We start from the raw sequence: 19,871 nt of genomic DNA on the forward strand, positions 1-19,871 counted from the left end.
CATAATTCCCATAGAAAAAAAAGCGTCTCAACTTACGATACTGCTACAATGTACACTCTTGATATCCAAGTTATGCTCTAATCTGATTGAAATGTATTCATCTTCTGGAGTCCTGCGTAGATTATCCTCAATCAATTCACACAAAACAAACACGACGAAAAGTAAAACTCACCTGATCTACTGAAACCAAAAATTCACACTAGAAGCCTTCCTCGACCTCGACTTCGACACCGACCCCTCGGCCACATTCATCGGCCACGCATTCTCAACCCCAGACTCACCATTCTCCTCCTTCCCCTCCCCATTCCACCCCAAAACCTCCGGTCCAAGAGTAAAATACTTACCAAAAACCATCTGACCCAAAACATGCACCTGTCTCTGCGCCGAAGCCAAAATATCATCTTCACCACGGAACATACCCCGAATTTCCATCATAAACGCCTTGACGGGTGCATCCGCCGGATCATCCACGATGAACGCCATACCCCCAATTTCCATTGCATGATCGAGCGCGGTGATAAAATCGCTGCCCTCTTTGTAGCGCTGCATGAATTTTAAATCGAAACCTACCCAGTGTGTTGTTTTAGGCAGGGTGCCTGCCTTTTCGATTTCCCTGCTTGGTGCGTAATAGCGGGATAGTAGGGGGTGTAGGGTTCTTGGGAGGAGGACGTGGGTGATTTTGATTGTCTTGTTGGCTGGGTTGTTGTGGATTGTTAGTATGGGGAGTTGTTGAGGGGATGGGTAGGGAGAGGTGACGTTTTCTGCGGAGATTAGGTATTTGGATTTGAAGTCATCGGAGAGGTAGATTGTTGTTGGGAAGATGCTTTCTTGGAGGCGTTGGACCAGGAGGCCGTCTTTTTGGAATTGGGTTAGAGGGCGGTCTTCCTTGGCTGTTGGGGAGATTATGGAGGACATGGTTTTGATCAAGTTAGAGATTGATGGTCCAAGGGTTGGAGCCATACCTGATTGTCTAGATAGATCTGAAGAGTTTCTTTGGGGAGTGTATTGCATGTAAACTAGGTTGAAGCTGGTGGGTAAGAGACTTCATTTTGCGAGGTCGGGTCTTGGTTTTTATAGATGCAGCATGGTCTAGGAAGTGAGGGGTTTGGGTGTATGAATAGTACAGTCTTTGTTCATTTCGACTCTGTTGCATTTTTCGCAATTGGAGGCTGTACTTGCGAAGACTCGTCTTGCTCAAAGGATACTCATTGTTTTGACAATGGCTTTATCATTTGGTTGAATCCAAATCGAGGTAGCCAAAAACAATATCTTTTTGTCTGGAACAATGCCTAGGTATCTAATAATGTCAGGGTCAAAAATAGCCTTTTTGGGTATAGAACGGTCCATTGTTTAGACGGGTCAACCTACTTTCCTTTGGTAGGCAGTACTTGAAAATAGACTACGCATATTGGTTAGCAGTAAATGCTGTAATCAATCTCATTTTAGCGGCTCCGAGACTGATGGCATAGGTACTTAGTAGTTTGACCAGGTTGGGCAGATGAACATGTCGGGGGCCATAGGGAAAAGACTCAAAATTGAAGAATCTACATCTACAGTTTACCAATACGCAATCTGAACGGTCGGGCTTTAAACAGTATTTTCATGATCATTATCTATCCAGTAGCGCCATTAACTGAACAGACATTGCTCAAACAATGGTATCCATAAATAAACACGCTGGGTGAATCGCTGTAACATTCAAACTCTACAGTTGTCGGGAATCTCGGCACGACGGGTAATCTAGCAGCAGCATTCGCAGCACTCAAAGCAGCAGAGACCAGCACAACTAATTGAGAAATCAATTGTTAGTTATTATCCATCTTAACGACTGGGAGCTCGATTATACTTACATTCCACAGCAGACATCCTCGCCCTCACCACCACCACGCATGTGAACGTTCATCTGCTCGGGGCCGCCCTGTTTTGTATTGTCAGTCATACTTGATTCATTGAGGGGATCATTGGCATGCAGAACAAGAGATAATCATACCGGCTGTTGATTAACCGCCTCGTTGTTCATGGCAGGACCGGCAGGGCTGTTGGGCTGCTGGAGTTCCACATTGCGAGCATCCCACTTGTTCTCATTCTCCTGAGCAGGAGAGAACCAGTTCTTGATAGCGTCGAACATTGTGTGTGAGATAGGGGGTATGGAATTGAATTGATTGTTGGAAATGTGTGTTTCTGAGGTATCTCTTGATTTAATAGCAGAAAAAATAGGAATTGAAGGAAGACGAAGAAAAAACAGGAACAGCAGCTGAAAATAAAGCAGCCTAATGCAACCAAGCAACAAAATAAGCACAGCTCGGCTGGGTATACTATGTCTTGGTTTTCTTGGCTGCCTGAAATCCACAAACGCAAGTGGCGCCAAGGGACGTCATGAGGTCCACACCGAAGGATCAATGGACCCCCCTCTAAGCCTTTTAGCGTGGTTATCGGGTAGGGCTGAGTGTAAGGAGTGGTCAGGATTTGTCGCTCAGTTCCCGGCCCCTTTTACGAATCACTAGATAGGGCGGATGAGCTATCTCCATTTGGTCTAACTTGGAAGATCCCTTTCTGGAAAGAGATTCGGAGGGAATTCAATTCATCTTTGAATGAGATCATTGTCGCCGTTAGCCCGGGGTATGGGGATGTGAGATGACCTACAGAGGTGTGTTGGCGTTTTCGTAAGCTTTACAGCCAGCCACACGTGTGGGATTCTCGCTAATTCAGTCGATGGCGCATTGTACTTGCATAGTGTGGCTCAGCTCGTTTATGTGGTTGTACTGTAGTTTAGCTCTCCCCTTTTTCAGGGGACTATATCGGACCCCTCGTGAATACTGAATACCTCGGTAGAGATGCCTTCACTACAAGGGGGGTTTTACAGTCAGCTAACGGCCATCTAGCAAAATAGTCAACTACCTATTATAGTTGTCGAATTTACCGACTAACATGCCATATTCATAAACCCAAATCCCCGCGACTTTTTTCTCTATTCATGCGTTGAACAAAGACTCCAGTTGTGAGATGACCAGCAAAATGACAGATAGTTTTAGAATCCAATCTACTGTCTATTCTAGGCACTGTGAGGAGGTCTCTGCCAGCAGTCTGGTAATTCTACTCATTTACAACCTCAATTAGAACTTCAGTCCACGAAATGAATGGTTACTAGCCTCCATATCAGGTAGAGAGAATAGCCAATACCTTAGGGTATTAAGATTTGCTTTGGTTCCTTTGATGCGGTTCTATGGGAGCACCTCTTGTACTCGACTCCTAACTTTCATATTAAGCGCCATTTTCAATTCAAATGGCAGGACATTCTGGTCCCAGGCGCCTTGTATATGCGATGTTCAGTTTCCATCTCTTGCGGCGTGATTATCTCGCTCATACAGAGCGGCACTTTCCCTGCGTTTGTGGTATTGCAGCGTTCTTAGTTTGTCCTTTGCCTCATGGAACTTTCCATCAAACCCGAGTGCTACCATGATTATGGTCCATAGAGAATTTATACTCTATCTTCTCTTTATTTTCCACTTCCTCTCTTCCTCTCTCCTACCAACCTTCATCGGGTTTTCCATCCCATACGATCATTTTGAACACAAGTTCTAGCCAATCAAGAACAACTCCATCGCAATGGAGTCTAATAGAGGCATAGCCTTTGTTGAGTAAGTGACCTTTCCCCCGAGAAGCCACACATATCTAACTGTACGTCTCACAGGTTCTTGGGCTCAGAAATCGTGGAATTTCAAACCGCGACCCGATCCGAATCCATCAAGATCCATCGAAAGCTCCTCGAATCGAAATGCAACACCTCAGTCGCAGCCCTCAGACACGACTTCAAAGGCCGTGCTATGCGAATGACCTTTGCAGAGACACGCTACGAGACCGTGGCCCAGTTCGTCGAATGGGCATACCGCGGTGACTACAGTGAGGTAGTAACTCTGCCCGCGGATTCGCCTGGAGAAACAAAATCTGAGGACTCGTCTTCGTTGGAAGGAGGGGTTAAGATGTCGGTGGATGACTTTTCGAAAGCGAAAACCCCGTCACAAATCACTCTGGCCAGTTCCCCGGACGGTTCACTGTCGCACACCTTGTTGTGTCACCTACACGTCTACATTTTCAGTGACCTCAACATGATCCCAGAACTCAAGGACCTCGCGTTTGAACAGGTCACCGCCGTCCTCAAATCGATGGGCAAGCCACGTTCTATGACCGAGCAACTTGCCGTCGTTGACTGCCTTGAGTTGACCTTTTCGAAAGTCCCTTTCCGTGATAAGCTTCCTGGATGGTTGGTCAGCATGCCTCCCGGTGCATGGTGGAGTTGCATCTGCAGGGCAAATTTCATGATCTACTGCGCAGACTGCCGGGGGTTGGGTCTCGTATGATGAATTCGCCGAGACCGTGCCAACTTCCGCCTTGGGAATCGCAGTTGCGCGACTACGCTGTTCAAATGTATGATGCTCATGCTTCCTCGGATGATTCTGGTATCTTCTAGGATGAGGCTCGAAGGGGTTGGGCGGGTCTTTGTCTGGTCTACGATTTGAGGGCTACTGAGAAGGATCAAGATTTTTGGGGGTATGGATTTCACGCAAGAGCTTTAGGAAATCTGACTGTCTTCATATCCTCAGATAAGCCTTTCTAGAATGTATCTCAATAGATAGGCTCGAAACTTTCCAGAATATTCCTGAGATATGCGGGTTGATAGACATCCTTCAAGCTATTTTGATAAGGCGACCTATTATGAATCTCTTGTATGCAACATTATCTCTTTGGCTGCCTCAACTTTAATAAGTAACACAGACTATATTTACGCCTGAGTGAAGATTTATGTTGACTCTATTTATGGGATTTCTTTGTCGGTATACAACATGGCCCAGTCCTAGTTTACCAGTAGACAATGAAATCGAGGAATCCGACTTGGCTGTCTTGCACATAGTCACAACAAAGCGCCTGCTCTGATGAATGCATGCCAGGCCACCCGATGGAGATATTCCATCAAACAAAGACAAAATCCCAGTCGCCATGGACCTTCGCCATCCCACTACTTCTCTCCGACAGAACTCTCTCACGACTACCATCTACACAACCTCCACCAATCCATCCATCCAACCCATCCAACTACATCCCTCTAGTCACTCACTACCAAAATGTCATCAATATCCTGGCCAACCTACTTCGCCGCCGAACGCGCCACCTTCCAACGCGACCTCCGTATAATAATCGACATCCTCCTCACCCCCGGAGACAACGCCGAACGCCTCTCCTTCTGCCACACCATCGCAGACCGATCCTCCTTCCCCGGCCCCCTATCAACCCTCCACACCGCGAACAAACCCGCCGGAAGCACGAAAGAACACCTTGCGCAGCGCCATCTCTCCGCAAACATAAACTGCCTCATGTACATGTTCATCGACCACCCCAAAGAAGGCCGGAGCTCTTGTTTTCGATCTCAACTCATCACTACCTAGATTATTGTCGACGACTCTGTGAGCAGTTGCGGGATGAGCGGGATGGGGGGCGTGCGGAAAGATTGGCGGGGGCGTTGGATTTTGTTGTTGTGCAGATTGAGGGTTTGACGCTTGATGGGGTTGTTGAGGGGGATTGTGAGGCGTTGAAGGCGGTGGGGATGGCGAGGGAGAAGGAGGGTTTGTTTAGGAGGTGGAGGAGATCTAGGGAGAGGGAGGAGTTGAGGTTGGTTTGGAATGCGTTGCAGATTCAGGGTTTGGGGAAGGGGGGTGTGAGTGGTGTGAGTGTAGACCTTGTTTGGAGCTTGAGAAGAGAGGTGAGAAGATGGAGAAGAGTGGATTGTGTGGGTGTAAGGTTGGATGATGCTAATTTGGTGTTTATGAGGTTGTCGAGACGTCGATCAGGTGAATGATGGAGTCTGTGGACTGGTGAACACAAATTGTACAGTATGGGGTTTGTGTGTAAAAGTGAGAAGTAATCTTTCGATGTATTTTTACCAGTGAGGCTAAATATGCATTCAAGTTAAAAACTCGATGTGAATAATGTGAATTTGTGAATACGATTGGAAGAGTGTTTAAAAAAACTCAAGATAGAGAAATGACATAGCAAGATATTGTATTATAGCCATAGGGCTTGCTTTTCAAGAGAAAGCTAAAAACAGTAACAAGCCCGAATCCCAGATAATGCTCTAGAAGAAAAATCAGTCCACCCTTGGTCCAACGCCGAATGCTCACATGCCACCGTAATACACGACGGATGATATATGCACAGATATAACCAATCGCTAAAAAAGCCAAAGAAGAATATACAATCCACCATTCCCATATCCCATCTAGTTCATCAATTCCACAGGGGGACGCGCCGTCTTGGGTGGCAGCTTGTTAATCGACGTCTCGACGGGACTCAACTCCACGTCCATATCGACATCCTCATCCACCGGCAAACTCATATCCTCAACCATCACAGCCGGCAGATTCGGGCTGTGACCGTGGTCCTCTGGGTTGTAGATTATGGTACTGCTGCGGCTGCGCTGCTGCGAGCCAGCCAGAGGCCAGCTAGGCGTGCGCTTATCGGAGGTGATGGAGACGGGAGTGGCGGGGTCCACGTTCATGGGCTCGGGCTGATCCGTCTTCAGCATGGCCAGGGCAGTGGCCAGATCACTGGCATGTGCCTCCTTGTTGGGCGGGTCCTCGTTGCGCATCTGCCATCCGTGGGGAGGGCTGGGTGGCGGGGAGATGAAGAAGAGCTTATCCAGCTGCGGAGCTTCGAGCAGCTGCTTGCGCTGAGCCTCTTCCTGGCTCAGGATCGGGGTAGGCTCGCCAAAGTAGATGCGCGGGCGCACGTTGCGGTTCAGCAGGCGGGTGCCTTCGAGCATCTGGCGGACGGCGATGGCGTCCTTATCGGAGTGGAAGGAGCAGATGATGCGGCGGAAAGAGGGGAGTGGGGAGAAGGAGTGCAGGCGGGCCACGACGGTGATTTGGTTGCGGATGGCTTCTAGCGAGGAGGGCTGGAAGAGGATGAGGTCGTGGAGTTCGGTGATTAGGAGAGTGTTGGAGGGTGGTGTTGGTTGCGATAGCGGGGGAATGCTGGAGAGATCGATGGAGAGTGCTGGTCGCGAGGATGACCGCGAGGAGGAGCGGCTCTCGGTAATGGCAGGCAATGAGCCAAGATGGGGTACAGATTGAGCCATGGTGTGTGTGATAGTATGTGTTTCCTTGAGAGAATGTGGGAAGTTTGCGAAGAAAGGATGTTGTGTTGGTCTTTTAAGTGGCGCGGAGGATAAGAGAAGAGATAAAAGGGGAGAAGAGTTGCCACTCGGATAAGGAGGAAGATCGGATCGGCTTTTAAAGTTCTAGACTTTGCGGAGGCAAAACCACTTTTGTTTCAATGTCGGAATTTTCTGGTCTGGTCTTGGAAAATAATGAGACTGGCGACCGCATGCAGATATTTATCCTCTAAGTTTTGAAAATTCCTTTTCTTTCTCCGTGCCATCGCTTTGTGTCTGGGGGGAGGCGCAGCGGGCAACCTTCGCCGGAGTCGTCTGGTTAGCAGGGCAGTGCAGTACACAACTCGGTCCAGTTGGTCCACTCGGACCACGCCGCAGTTCCCCCTCATCTATGCTCCTGACCCACTGTCTTTACTCTTTAGTCTTCTAAGAGAATCTCCTCCAAGCCTCATGACTACAGTCTCAGCCTCCTTGTCATTGGCCACTGCGTCAAACTTGACTCTATTCGGGAGGCCTTCCGTGCAGTTATTGATTGCATGCGCCACAGATGCATGCGCCACACCTTGTTAGGCGCATTGCTCGGTTATGCCGACCGGGAGAAGACAGATTTAAAGTACAACGGATATACTAATTGAACTAATTGAATGAAGTGGACTCTCCCCTGATCTACAATATCTATTCTGTTTGCAGTTGCAGTCCGCAGTACGCTGTACAAGTTGTACTACATACTCTCGGGTCTCGAGGTCTATACTGACTGACTACGTAGGTGGCCTCCACTAGAGCTCCGCCTCTCTCTTTCTCCAGCTCCCTCTTCTCCGCCCTCAGCCACCCCAAAAAAGTCATCTCCCATCATCGCGCTTGTGAATGACTCTGCCTAGAGTCCTACTACTCCATACGGCATACGCACGATATCTTGGCTTAACTTCGCCTAGCAATGCCACGCGGAGGAAGGTCGCATGCCTGGCCATTTACAGTATCCTCGCTACTACAGGGTCTCGGCCCGGAAGCGCGAACGACAGCGTGCAGGGATCAACAACTCTATTGTCTATTTTTCATTGGCAGGAAAATGAGGCTGCCTTCTAATCTGATGAACTATTGACAATTCCTTTTTCCCCAGCCACCCCATTCGTCCACGCTTACAAGGTAGAGGCCGCGCGCACACGATCTGTGATCGCCCTCTGCGCCGCAGCTGAAACAGGCGCAAACATATCATACCCATGCGGTAGTCCTGGATAAATATGGACTTCCACCTCGATATTGGCCGCTGCGATCCGCGAGGCGAAGCTCAGTCCCTCGTCACGGAAGATGTCCAGGTTGCCGATTTCCAAATACGTCGGGGGTAGGCCCTCAACACTGGCTACTCGGGCGGGGGCCGCATACGGTGATACATTGTCACTACCAAACTCCGCCCCCAGGTAGGCTGACCAAGATACGATGCTTGACTCGGTTGACCACATCACCAGATCCTGGAGGGCTGGGTACGGGGCCGTGTTGCGGTCGTCCAGCATCGGGTAGACGAGAATCTGCCTCGCCACCGGGGGCGAGAGCCCACGGTCGCGGGCCATCAAGGTGATACCAGCGGCCAGGTTCCCCCCAGCACTTTCGCCCATCACCGCGATGCGATGCGGGTCAATGGAAAATTGGTGCGCGTGTTGGTTCACCCAGACCAGGCCGGCGTAGCAGTCCTCCACGGGCGTGGGGAAGGGATTCTCGGGTGCTAGCCGGTATTCAACGGAGAAGATCTGGATGCCATGCTGTTGGATCTGCTGGCTGAGGTATCCGCGGAACATTTCCACGTTACCTAAGATGGTGCCACCGCCGTGTGTGTGGACAATTGCTGGACCGGGTGTGGTTGTATCTGTATGGGGTACTTTCTTCCAGAACCGGTGAATGGCAATCGTATGCCCATCGTAGGAAGTGATATTGTGTATCTCGTGCTCGATGTCTGGAAAGTTGGGAAGTTCTTCCAGGCATTTCGATAAGCTGGGCTCTACCACCGATCGGATGGTCAAGGCATCGGTCATCGGAGGTCGTGGATTGGCAGCCGACTCAGCGAAGAAAGGAGCCATGGCTTCGCGCCACGAGGGGTCCGTTTGTAGAGACATTATAATAACAATGAAGAAAGAAGATGAAGGAGATAAAACAACTGTGTAAGAAATGCTCCTGATGATGCTTTTGAGAATCGGACAATTCATACAGGACCTACAACCTTTTATGTACCTTCTCGTTGAGCGTATTCGCCATTCGTCCTCATTTCGGATGGAATGTATGAGGATGAGTAATTGAGTATCTTTAGTGTGGATCGGCATTGGCCCCCGATTTTTAGGCCGACTCGGCGACATTCACGTAGCCTTGCGAGTCATGACCGCTTGTATTGGGGCCAAAAAACGCTTCAACAAGGCAGTAAGGTCGCACTCATCCTTTTTAGTGGAGTTACTGTTCAATCAATGATCGTGATATTATTTGAGACATTCCTAATCATACCCCAATTGAGCCCATTTTTCACTCATTATACTACTACTTACAAAGCAGAGCTACAAAGTGGAGCCAGACGACTGACTCGCACACTCGGTCTTGCACATCACAAATCCGCATCCTTAATTTCTAAACAGCTTCGGTGACATAACTTCCATTGTACTTCACAAAATCAACTAGTGCATACCGATGACAGATGTTTCTAATCAATAAACAATCCACCCGACGCAATCAAATGCTCCCCATTAATCCACCGCGCCCGCTCTTCACAAAGGAACGCAACTGCATATGCAATCTCGTCAGGCCGTCCCATCCTCGGTCCCACCGGTGTCTGGTCAATAATCGGTTGGAGGATCTTCATCTGTTCCTCGCCCGCGGCAGCAAAGCCTTCGGTCATGGTTGGACCGGGACTAACGGAGTTGACGGTACATCCGTATTTAGGAGGGAGTTCCTTTGCCCTGTGCATTTATTAGTATGAAAGATTCTAATCATTAGAAAACGTGTGCTAAGATTTGTGGTTGACTTACCAGCACTTGGTAAAAGAATCAACCATCCCCTTCGTCCCAGCATAAATAGTCTGATTAGGCGGCGGCCCCCGAGCAGAAATACTCGCAATGTTCACGATCCGCCCACTTCCCTTGGTGAGATGTGGTAGAACAGCCTTTGTCAAAAGAAACGTTCCCCGACCATTGATATTCACCAATAAATCCCAGTCTTCAAGTGTCTGCTCTTCTATAGGCTTGTTCACGGCCAGCGCGACGCAATTGATCAAGATGTCAATGCGACTCCATTTCGCGAGTGCTGCGTCCACGAGTTTCTGTGGGGACTCGATTTTGGACATATCAGCCTCGACGGCGATAGAGTCGGTTCCTAGGGAGGCAACCACGGTGTCTGCTTCGGTTTTGAGTCCGGGGAAGGGATAGTTGACCACGGTGTTGGCGCCGCGGGAGGATAGTTCTCGTACGATTGCGGCGCCGATGCCTGAGGATGAGCCGGTGACGATGGCTACCTTGCTGGTGAGTGTTTGTTCGACCATCTTGAAGGAATGAAGGAGATGGGATAGACGGATTTGGGCTGTGCGATTCAGCTTGACGCTTTCGAGGGTGCTATGCTGGGTAGGTGTCCTTGAATGTGGTGGACTGCGGATGTTGGATAATGCTGCACGGGATGATATGCAACACAATGCTCTATTAATTTGGCTCTTCTTTAACTGCGAATAATGTCCAATTTATTCTCCCCGTGGACTTGGACACATCGGACAGATATCCGACGAGTTATTCAGAATATTGAGGGCGTCATCTCCACATCCCGAGAAAACCTTACCACGCGCACCCCGGTACCCCACATTCTTCAAAGGCGATTGCTGGGGATTACCAGGCCTCCCAGTCTGGACTTCGAATATCAGTCAGCACAGATATCTGGAATACTTTGAGTCATTTTCAGTCGGATCAGCTAGCAGCAAATGCAGCGGGGTATAGCATGAGCCTACCTAGTAGGTCTAACGTGCGTTTCTTGTGAGGCAAAAAGGCTCCTGTACGTATACATCCGCGTTTATCAATTGCAATTTTTATAATAGCTTGAACAGAAAGTGTATGTTTCTGGCAATCTTAAGGCAAAGTACTGTATGTAATTACAAGCGTTTGGCGCGGGATAGCGAATTTATTATTTTATTCTGAGATAATTGCTACTTTGATTGTACTTATATAAGTTAGAGCAGACTGTATGTGGGATAATAGATAGATAGATTGCTCTAGACAAAGTGTTGATTTCACTGTAGTTAGACAAAGTTACAATATTAATAGAGACGTTTTTCTGGGAGCAAAAAGTCAAAACCAGACCTTGGCTCCAAATGCATTAAGCATTTAAACACTCATTCAGTCATTCAGTACGAACGGCAGCGGAGAGACCAGATCCAGCCTATCTCCGAATTAAACCACTGATAGGCAGTGGTGTCAACCCAGGCAGAGCCGCTTTCGTCGCAGTTATCGTTGTTATAAAATATGCACTGCTGTACGCCATCGGAGATTTCAAAAGACGACATGCCCTGGGGCATATTATAACACCCCCCGTTATTCCAGTCAGAGCCCCCATTGTACTGATAGATAGCGCATTGATCCGTGTGGTAGCAAGGTTTCATCCAAACAGCGCTTGCAGATGCGGTTGGGGCTGCAATCGCCAGAGACAGTCCAGATACAACTGAAATTCTCATCGTGTTTATTCAGGTCAGTGTCCAAGTTTTCCATTTTCTCCTCACATCACTTACCTTGATGGAATGTAGATACGTTAATGGTTGTCAGTGGTTGATGGACCAAGGTATTCAGGTAAGTTGAGCAGTCGCTTCATTCAATTCCCTGCAAATCTTATCGTTTTATAGTGTTCATCATATATAGACACACATGTTCCTGCTTAATTTGGTCCCGGAAAGTCCGTTAGTGCTTCGCTAACAGGACAGAAAGATGCACCTTCTGTTTTGATGGCATATGCGATGAAAGTTCGGTCCACTGGCCCGGCTGCTCAGACCGAAAGTGGGATGGTTCAGATTGAAGTATCGTGTGATAATCAGATATTAATAGCCGAGCAAACCTAGGGCGTAGAGGCGAGTCGGCATGCAAACACGTCAAGGATGCACTTCCCAGATCAAGGAATGCGATTTGGCTCCCGTGATTAGGCTTCAGTCTGGCAATATTTGTCGAATACCGTTATCGCAACTTACTAGATGAAATTACTTTGACCTACACTCTCAAATATTATCCTTCAGCGGAGGTTGCTGCTAGTCCGCACTTCACCCCGAAGCGACTATTGACTAGTTCCCTCAGCTTACCTACAGCGAAACCGAAATCTCACAGACCCTTGATTTACGATTAGCGGGGCAAGGAAAGCTAGCGCCGGGCTATTTCAGATGCAAATTTGTCACTAAATTATTATTCAAAGACCCGAGAGTTGATTGTTCTGCCTCTACTTGTCCAAAATTGTGTCTCCTCACAACGCCTTCTACGTTCCTAATTTTGTCTTGCGTAAACTCGCTTCTCGAAATAATTACAATTCAAAATGCTCGATCGTCTACTCCCCAACCTGCTCAGTGTGTAGGTCGTTCCCAGCTACCTAAGTTTCAGTGCCCGACATTAGCTAAAATCACAGTATCGTTCTCTTCGTTACCTCTATCTCGTTCCTTCCGCAGCTTACCCACATATGGACGAAAAAGACATCTTCGGGAATTTCCCTATACTATGTCCTCTTTAATCTCATATCTGCGACTGAGCAGCTCGCAGTTTGCATCGGCCTGTTTGTCACACCAGACAAGCCAGACCTTTTCCTTCACCGACCCATCATTGTCACCGATTGGCTGAACTTATGCCAAGTCATTGTCTTATGGATCCTGTTCTTGGTATAGTTTGTTGAGATAAGGATTCCATAGCTGAAGAGAAATTTTCATAAATCTAATCATCGCTCAGTTTCGCATCATGCCTCCGATTCGCTCCAGAAAATCATAATGGGCGGAATAAACATGTCATTGGCATTTATATCTCTTTCCTTCTCATCTCACTGGTGCCTGTCTTTTTCTTTGCAGCTTGCCTTATAAAGGGTGCAACAACGAACAAGGAACCTCTCCGATGGCTCACCGCGCTATTTCTTGGCTTCCATAGCCTTTACGCTACCTATATTGTCGCTCTTCTCACATTTGCCGCAATATACTACCAAGCACGGGAAATATCCTCGCACCTCGCACCACCGCCCGGGCTGAGCGTTGCCGGACTTGCTGTCCAGTTCATGGTGTTCTGTCTTGTTTCTGTCTCGTGGGTATTTAGAGTCTCCTTTCCTTACGATGAGATTGCACTGCATCGAATCTCGCTGCAGGCTTTGGCAACCTGGTTCACCACGGTTGGGTGGGTGGTGGTATATAATGGTGTCTACGGTCTTGGTCAAGGGCTTTTGTTCTGGTTGGTTATGAGACAGGGTTCTAGGGCGTGGGCTTCAAATGAAGGGGAGACCCGGCCTTTGCTTAGATGATTCTGATGAATCTTACTATACGTGCTGATCTTGGGTGATGATCTTGGGATAGTCTTAACAAGAATTTAGAATCTGCATCGATAATCTTTAGTGCAAGCATGTGGGTTTTAATACGTGCTCTCCTCAATCATGGCCACAGAATCATGGCGCGTCAGTATAAATAACCCTGATGATGATACTTAAATGAGGCACAATCACAGGTCACGCAGTGGCTGCCTTGCATCGTGTTCTTCAGCAGATGTAGTAATGGACAATTACTAGGCCATGAATTAAAAGAATAACCCACAACTTCTTACAATATATATCTCTCACTGAGTATTCAAGGAACGACAACCTTAGTGGGCATTGAAACTTTCCAAAACTCAGCACTCGTAACTCCTAAAGACAGGAAATAGAAGAGCACCTACCTCACAAAGAAGAAATGTGCCTTGTCTGTCATATTGGGATCAATAGTATATATATTTTGACAGACTAGGTGAACGCACCCATTTCTTCTACCCTTCATTCATAGTTATTGTTGCTCCCTTTAAAGGCCATGGCCAACTAGTGACATCGCCATATTATGGCTTCTATGACTGGTCAAAGTTTCCACGGCCATTAGCCAACAGAGGATTACAAAGCTTGCTGCAGAGTGTCTGGCCGCCCTTTGACCTGGCGCATTCAGGATATTACAGATTTTCCTGCTTTTCTCAAGACCAGGCCTCTTCGTCTAAACTACATTTATCATGCAATGATTCGATTTGAGTTCTTTGATCACCAAAGACAATGGTAACGTTCCGACCTGCCGTTGTCACTACATTCTTCATCCGTACTACAATCCATCGGTTTGTGGCCGGATCAGTTACGTGTATACAATAACGGCCTCTAGCAGAGCGATGGTGGTCCCCCTCAACTACAGTAATGCGCCTTGGCTAGTGCTCGTCAGTGAGGCTACACACGTTGGTACAATCGTGCTGGTTGATATTATGCTTAGCAAGCGGGTTGCAAAGCTCGCCAGAACTCAACTCGCGTATGTGAACTTAGTGTTGCAGATTTATAAGGTGGTTATTATTATCAACTCAGCCAGATTTAGAATAAGAATGCGCGAGCGCTCCCTTTAAGAGCGGGGGCGATGAAGCCGCATTCTGAGGGTGGAGGCTACGTGCTAAATAAAAGTACGGAACAACTGAATCACTATAAGACTAGGCTGTGGTAACATGAAGATACTAGTTGCTAATTGAGCTCTGCACTATGATCTTAATTGTAAGTTCCTCGTAAATAAACATCTTAATTATCGACTGCTGATAGGGAAGAGTAGACCAAAACTGCCAGCTAATCCCCTGTAATCAACTCTGATAGATGAAGTCAGATATTGTATCCACATGTCAAATGGTCTAATTCTTACCTATTTGCCAATTCACCCACTCCCTCACTACGTCTGAAACCCTCTTCAAATTGAATCAAGTCCCCTTGAAGACTAGAGCCAACCAATATTTGAAGTATACCAGACAATTGGTGCATAATCCGAGCGGAATGGGCACGGGACAAACCTCAACGGATAAGTACCGAGTTGGCTCTAATAATTACGGCGAACTGCTTCGGCAATGGTTCAGCTATGAAGCGGACTTCAGCTACGAGCGGCTTTCTTGCTCAGGAGATTCCATCGACGGGCAAACAGCCAGATTGACCAGTGGAGCACTGTAGACAAGTCCGCTTTCGCTACTCTCACCATTGGGGGTCACGACCTTGGTTTCAGCGATATTGTCTGGCACTGCGTTATCACACCAAATACTGCGCGATGGGGCTCGACAAATCGCGCGAACTGCGAAGATGCCGAGAGTAAAGCCCGCGGCCTTCTTCAGGGTGAACTTCGCGGCCGACTTACAGAGACTTATCTTCGGATCCTCAAAAAAGCAACCAAAGAAGGCTTCAAGCTCTACGTCGCTGGATACCCGCAGTTCTTCAACGATCAGACCTCGGACTGCGACATGAGCTCCTTCCACTACTGGTGGGGAGGGTACAACGCGACCACCGACTGGCCATCATATCGAACTGTCTTCCTGACGACAGACCTCGGCGCCGAACTGAACGCTCTTGTGACTGGGCTCAATGACGTGATTCAAGCTGCTATCGGAGACGCAAATCAGCAGTATGAATCCCACGCTGTCTATTACGCCAACGTGGACACGGGGTTTACAGGCAACCGCTGATGTGAATCAGGCGTCCGCGAGCCAGATCCCAGCCAAGCTTGGTTCTTCCTGAGCGCCTGGCCCGATCTCGAGTACGGTTCTGCCAGTGAGGAAAAGGCCGAGGTTTCTGCCCTGTTTTCCCAGGGATCCATTCAGCTACCCGATTCCGGGACTTTGCTTCCCTCGATCCTCAAAGCAGACCCATATATACGAGCCATGTGTGTGGTTGCGACGACGATTGAGGAGGATCCAACCGGCCCTGAAGCTGCCCGTTTTGCCAAAGCAAATAATGCTATTGCGTCTGGGAATGTGAGTACTCAGGAGGTCTCGCCGTATGTGCCCACTCAGCAGATCAAGACGTTCCATCCGAGGACTCCAGGAATGGTTGCGTATCGTGATGCGGTTTTGGATGCGATGGTTGCGGCTGGGCAGGTTTGATTCTGCTCAAGCTAAATGTACGCCAAGGCTATTTTGACTAAGTTTCCGGTGTGACTTCCAAGCTGTTTAGTGGGGGATAAACTATTGTCTTGTTAGAAGAGTGAGGAGAGCTTGGAGCTGTGAATAGAGAGGCAGTCATAGAATTAACACAAGAGAAAATTTATAGAACACTGAAATTTCGCTTGACCCCAGGATAAGCACCGGAACTCAATCATTTGCATTCCACTTTCCCTGTGTAGACCCGAATCCAGCTATTATGGCCAAGAGGGTCTTGGATGTGATGCTGTCATTCTTGGTTCTGTCGTGAGTCGCCAAAGATATCTCGCCTGCGCTAGATTCGGAGCATCCTCGGGTTACTCGTGTTGCATAAAGGAGTCTTCACTGTTCTAACAAATGAACGAGTCTTCCGTAGAACACCTTTGAGTTCATGCGCAGAGATGTTAGCTACTGGGATGTTGTCTCCCAGGACCGGCGTGTTCCTGCTGGATCTTTCACATTGAAGGCTGGATTCAGTAGTCGTGATTTCCGCAGCAATATAACTGCGACTCTTGTCAAGGCATGACTATGATTATGAGGTAACAATTTGAATTTATCATCAGATAGCCTTGGCTCTTGTTTCGAAGGTGAATGTACAGATGAATAGCATTGATGAAACTATACAGAAAATTGAGTCCCCTTTCCCAATTTGAGGACGCTATGTAATCAAAGCCAGGGCTAATCGCACGACAACTTGTGATCAAAAATCATTTCTCAGTTCCGCCATATCATAAGCGTTCTCCGGTAGCTCTACTCCCTTCGGGACAGTCAAGATACCAAACTCATAGGTGAACCCACAGCCCTTATCGCTCTTTCCATAGAATCCAACAATGACCTCATCCTCTGCTGGTTCCAGGATCACGATATCAGATTCATCCTTCTGATCATTCTCGTCAGAGCTATCGTTGTCGTCGTCCTCGTCCTCATCGTCGCCATTGCCAGTAGTGTTGAGAGCACCCCAGGTCTCTCCATTGCTCAGAGTCATCCGAATGCCCGACAGACTTCCCCATCCGTCGTCTCTCTTGCAGATCTTGACCTGGGTGATCTGCTCGCCAGCAGGGATGTCACGTCGCTGCGACGCGTGTCCACCAAAGCGGTGCGGTTGGCCATTGTGACTGTTTCGCGCCGGACCACAATTGGCGTGCTTACCATCAGCGTAGTAAACAACGGCTCCATCCATGGTGCATCCGACCCGGAGATCAATTGATGTAGCAGGATGCAATTTGCCATCTGCGCCACGGTGGTGAAGAAGCATGGCCCACTTCATGAAGTTGTCATCGTTTTCAGCCGCTTCGAGATTTCGGGACCGAACAGATTGCTTCTGAATAACAACGTCGCTGTCTGGAATAAGAACGAAAGGAAGATCCTTGAGCAAGGCCCAGAAGTCTGCAACGACACGTTTGTTGCCATTCAATCCCAGAGCAGTGATCTTCAGAGGTTTGGTCTGGTCAAATTCCTCTCGAATTTCGGTAATTTTGAACTCGGTGCAAGGAGGCTTGCCATCTCCCATAAAGTCATGGACGACAGGGTTACCCTCGCCAGTCTGGATCTTCACCTGCGCAAGTCCTGCAGAACACGAAATCTTCAGGCCCTCAGTCTTATCCTCAGGATCCATGGGGTCATCATCTCCTCCCAGAGAAACTCCAATCTTCACATTAGCCTTCTGGAACGACTTTGTCACGGGATCGTCACCGGGAAGAGCGAAATGCGGTAACAACTTGAACTGCAGCGTGTCTTGCAAATCCCATTTCGCCTCGTTCTTCATCGACCCGTTGTCCTTGTGTTGAATGAAGTTCATACCCCAGGATTTGCTATAACCTCTGGCCATGATACCCGTGGTATGGCCAGCACCAAATGCGTGGCCCACCTCGTGCATAAATGCACCTTGGCCGACGAAGCATGCGCCACGCATGGTGTCACACTCGCCATTGTCGTTGCCAACGGTCTCTCCAGGATGAGTCATGTCTGTCAGGCAGGCAGGAATCTCCTCGATGAAGCGTGGCCAGGAGTAGGTAAGATGGCTTCCAAAAATTCCCAGGGAGACACCACCGGGCTTGTGGCAACCCAGGGCCGCATGTGCCGTGATCAGGGATTGCTGGGTAGAGTAATGGGAATCCAGAATCAAACCAGCAACGATTGGTCGACTCTTGGAATCGAAGGGAGCACCAGCATCAATCAATGCTTGTTCGAAATAACCGTGCAAGGCATCTCGGTCCCGGCCACGCGGGTTTTGCTGCGCAACGTTGGCATTCCTGAGCTCTGCGACGGTCTTCTCCGACCGGATAATATGAACCTTTGCCATAGGGCCCATCTGATTGCTGTCACCTGGAACATATTGATGGGTCTTTTGCATGGTAGTATTGGGGGACCATTCCTCCTCCAGGCGGAACGAGCGTCTTCCGAGTCCTTTCTGGCGGAAGTCCTCGGCAGTGAAGGCCTGCCACATGTATGCTGACATGCGAAGCTTGGAGATTGCTGCATCAATGCTGCTATGGGCGCTAGACACTCCCCCATACTTTGCTGGCGGGCAGTCGATAAGTAGAGACGAGTCCTTTGCAACGAGGATAGCGAGATGTAGGGGAGGCAGTTGCAATAGGGGAAGATAGTTGACGGAAATTTCCAGAGAACCTGAAATTCCTCCAACGTGATGAAGCTTAAAGGACAGCTTGTTGGTTCCCGGGGAAAGCATCACGAGTGCACTCCACTGGCCTTTGTTCAGTGGCCAGTTTTGGGCTGAATGAGACCGCTTCAGGATATCAGATGTAGAGACCGAAACATAGTTGGTTTCCTCGGCATAATCAAAATTCTGGCATTCGCCATGAATAATAAGGGAGGTCTGGTGTACGACCTCGCCATCGTCCAAGTTGGTGATCTTGAATGGCCTCCAGTCAACGAGAGTAGGCTTGACTCTACGTTGTGTTGTGGAGTCGGAGTCGAGAGTGCGCTTCACCATGGTGATTGAATTGAGCAATTGACTCAATTGAATCTTGCAGTAGATAATGAATGAGAATTAAAATGATGAACAATCATGTCCATTCTTCGATGCTAGTTTTATACTCCATTTCGAACGGCTCAGGAGCTCATTGAGACGGGGTCCAGTTTAGGCAACTGCTAGCTGTTGCCTGGATTTTGGCCTGAGGTGTCAACGCCATTCTGCATTGGACCTTAGACCAAGGCAGCGATGGGGTCAGAGCTCGACAAGCTCATCACTAGCTCGGCATTTTCAGTCCATGAGAAGCGGTTTGAGTCAGTTTGCAGATATCCTGTCGTTCTCGTGGCAGTAATAGCCGACAAAATAACAAACTCATGAGCTCTCGGCGATGCCGTCTCTAAGCGAGCACGACTCAAGCACTTCTTCTCATCCTCAATGGCTGAAGACTCTCGCAGAGGCTGACCTACCATGATTGTGGCCTTTAGAAGCTTAGAATAAGATTATTCTTATCTTTCTTTATTATTTATCTGATGAATTCAATCTGTCTCATTCCATAGATGGGTGTCATTGGCCCGATCATACAAGACTATCCCATGTCGGAATTCATTGCTGCTAAAATTATGTAAGTGATCATTTTAAATTTACAGCT

The 19,871-nt window shown here is 48.3% G+C and overlaps 11 protein-coding genes across 11 annotated transcripts; 4 read left to right on the top strand and 7 right to left on the bottom strand.

The window, feature by feature from the left end:
* Positions 1-177: 177 nt before the first annotated feature.
* N7473_002692 (uncharacterized protein) lies at positions 178-915 on the bottom strand (the record flags this gene model as incomplete). Its single annotated transcript, XM_057148632.1, has 1 exon — positions 178-915. One exon carries the CDS (start codon positions 913-915, stop codon positions 178-180), a length of 738 nt encoding a protein of 245 aa, XP_057012286.1.
* An 825-nt stretch (positions 916-1,740) lies between these two features.
* N7473_002693 (uncharacterized protein) lies at positions 1,741-2,128 on the bottom strand (the record flags this gene model as incomplete). The annotated part of the gene is made up of 3 exons (XM_057148633.1): positions 1,741-1,786; positions 1,851-1,918; positions 1,991-2,128. 3 exons carry the CDS (start codon positions 2,126-2,128, stop codon positions 1,741-1,743), a joined length of 252 nt encoding a protein of 83 aa, XP_057012287.1.
* Positions 2,129-3,606: 1,478 nt separating this feature from the next.
* On the top strand, positions 3,607-4,358 carry N7473_002694 (uncharacterized protein; the record flags this gene model as incomplete). The annotated part of the gene is made up of 2 exons (XM_057148634.1): positions 3,607-3,638; positions 3,692-4,358. 2 exons carry the CDS (start codon positions 3,607-3,609, stop codon positions 4,356-4,358), a joined length of 699 nt encoding a protein of 232 aa, XP_057012288.1.
* A 762-nt stretch (positions 4,359-5,120) lies between these two features.
* Positions 5,121-5,441, top strand: N7473_002695 (uncharacterized protein; the record flags this gene model as incomplete). The annotated part of the gene is made up of 1 exon (XM_057148635.1): positions 5,121-5,441. One exon carries the CDS (start codon positions 5,121-5,123, stop codon positions 5,439-5,441), a length of 321 nt encoding a protein of 106 aa, XP_057012289.1.
* Positions 5,442-6,271: 830 nt separating this feature from the next.
* Positions 6,272-7,129, bottom strand: cbpA (putative calcineurin binding protein; the record flags this gene model as incomplete). Its single annotated transcript, XM_057148636.1, has 1 exon — positions 6,272-7,129. One exon carries the CDS (start codon positions 7,127-7,129, stop codon positions 6,272-6,274), a length of 858 nt encoding a protein of 285 aa, XP_057012290.1.
* A 1,172-nt stretch (positions 7,130-8,301) lies between these two features.
* On the bottom strand, positions 8,302-9,270 carry N7473_002697 (alpha/beta hydrolase; the record flags this gene model as incomplete). The annotated part of the gene is made up of 1 exon (XM_057148637.1): positions 8,302-9,270. One exon carries the CDS (start codon positions 9,268-9,270, stop codon positions 8,302-8,304), a length of 969 nt encoding a protein of 322 aa, XP_057012291.1.
* Positions 9,271-9,842: 572 nt separating this feature from the next.
* Positions 9,843-10,676, bottom strand: N7473_002698 (SDR family NAD(P)-dependent oxidoreductase; the record flags this gene model as incomplete). Its single annotated transcript, XM_057148638.1, has 2 exons — positions 9,843-10,098; positions 10,168-10,676. The coding sequence occupies 2 exons, from the start codon at positions 10,674-10,676 to the stop codon at positions 9,843-9,845; spliced, it is 765 nt and encodes a 254-aa protein (XP_057012292.1).
* A 2,012-nt stretch (positions 10,677-12,688) lies between these two features.
* Positions 12,689-13,648, top strand: N7473_002699 (PQ-loop repeat-containing protein; the record flags this gene model as incomplete). Its single annotated transcript, XM_057148639.1, has 3 exons — positions 12,689-12,723; positions 12,779-13,030; positions 13,093-13,648. The coding sequence occupies 3 exons, from the start codon at positions 12,689-12,691 to the stop codon at positions 13,646-13,648; spliced, it is 843 nt and encodes a 280-aa protein (XP_057012293.1).
* A 1,512-nt stretch (positions 13,649-15,160) lies between these two features.
* On the top strand, positions 15,161-16,254 carry N7473_002700 (glycoside hydrolase family 71 protein; the record flags this gene model as incomplete). The annotated part of the gene is made up of 3 exons (XM_057148640.1): positions 15,161-15,234; positions 15,306-15,818; positions 15,870-16,254. The coding sequence occupies 3 exons, from the start codon at positions 15,161-15,163 to the stop codon at positions 16,252-16,254; spliced, it is 972 nt and encodes a 323-aa protein (XP_057012294.1).
* Positions 16,255-16,990: 736 nt separating this feature from the next.
* Positions 16,991-19,243, bottom strand: N7473_002701 (uncharacterized protein; the record flags this gene model as incomplete). The annotated part of the gene is made up of 1 exon (XM_057148641.1): positions 16,991-19,243. One exon carries the CDS (start codon positions 19,241-19,243, stop codon positions 16,991-16,993), a length of 2,253 nt encoding a protein of 750 aa, XP_057012295.1.
* Positions 19,244-19,455: 212 nt separating this feature from the next.
* Positions 19,456-19,692, bottom strand: N7473_002702 (uncharacterized protein; the record flags this gene model as incomplete). Its single annotated transcript, XM_057148642.1, has 1 exon — positions 19,456-19,692. One exon carries the CDS (start codon positions 19,690-19,692, stop codon positions 19,456-19,458), a length of 237 nt encoding a protein of 78 aa, XP_057012296.1.
* Positions 19,693-19,871: the final 179 nt, after the last annotated feature.

The sequence above is a fragment of the Penicillium subrubescens genome, assembly GCF_028828155.1.
Source record: "Penicillium subrubescens strain IBT 31985 chromosome Unknown utg000002l_segment0_segment0, whole genome shotgun sequence".
Classification (NCBI taxonomy): domain Eukaryota; kingdom Fungi; phylum Ascomycota; class Eurotiomycetes; order Eurotiales; family Aspergillaceae; genus Penicillium; species Penicillium subrubescens.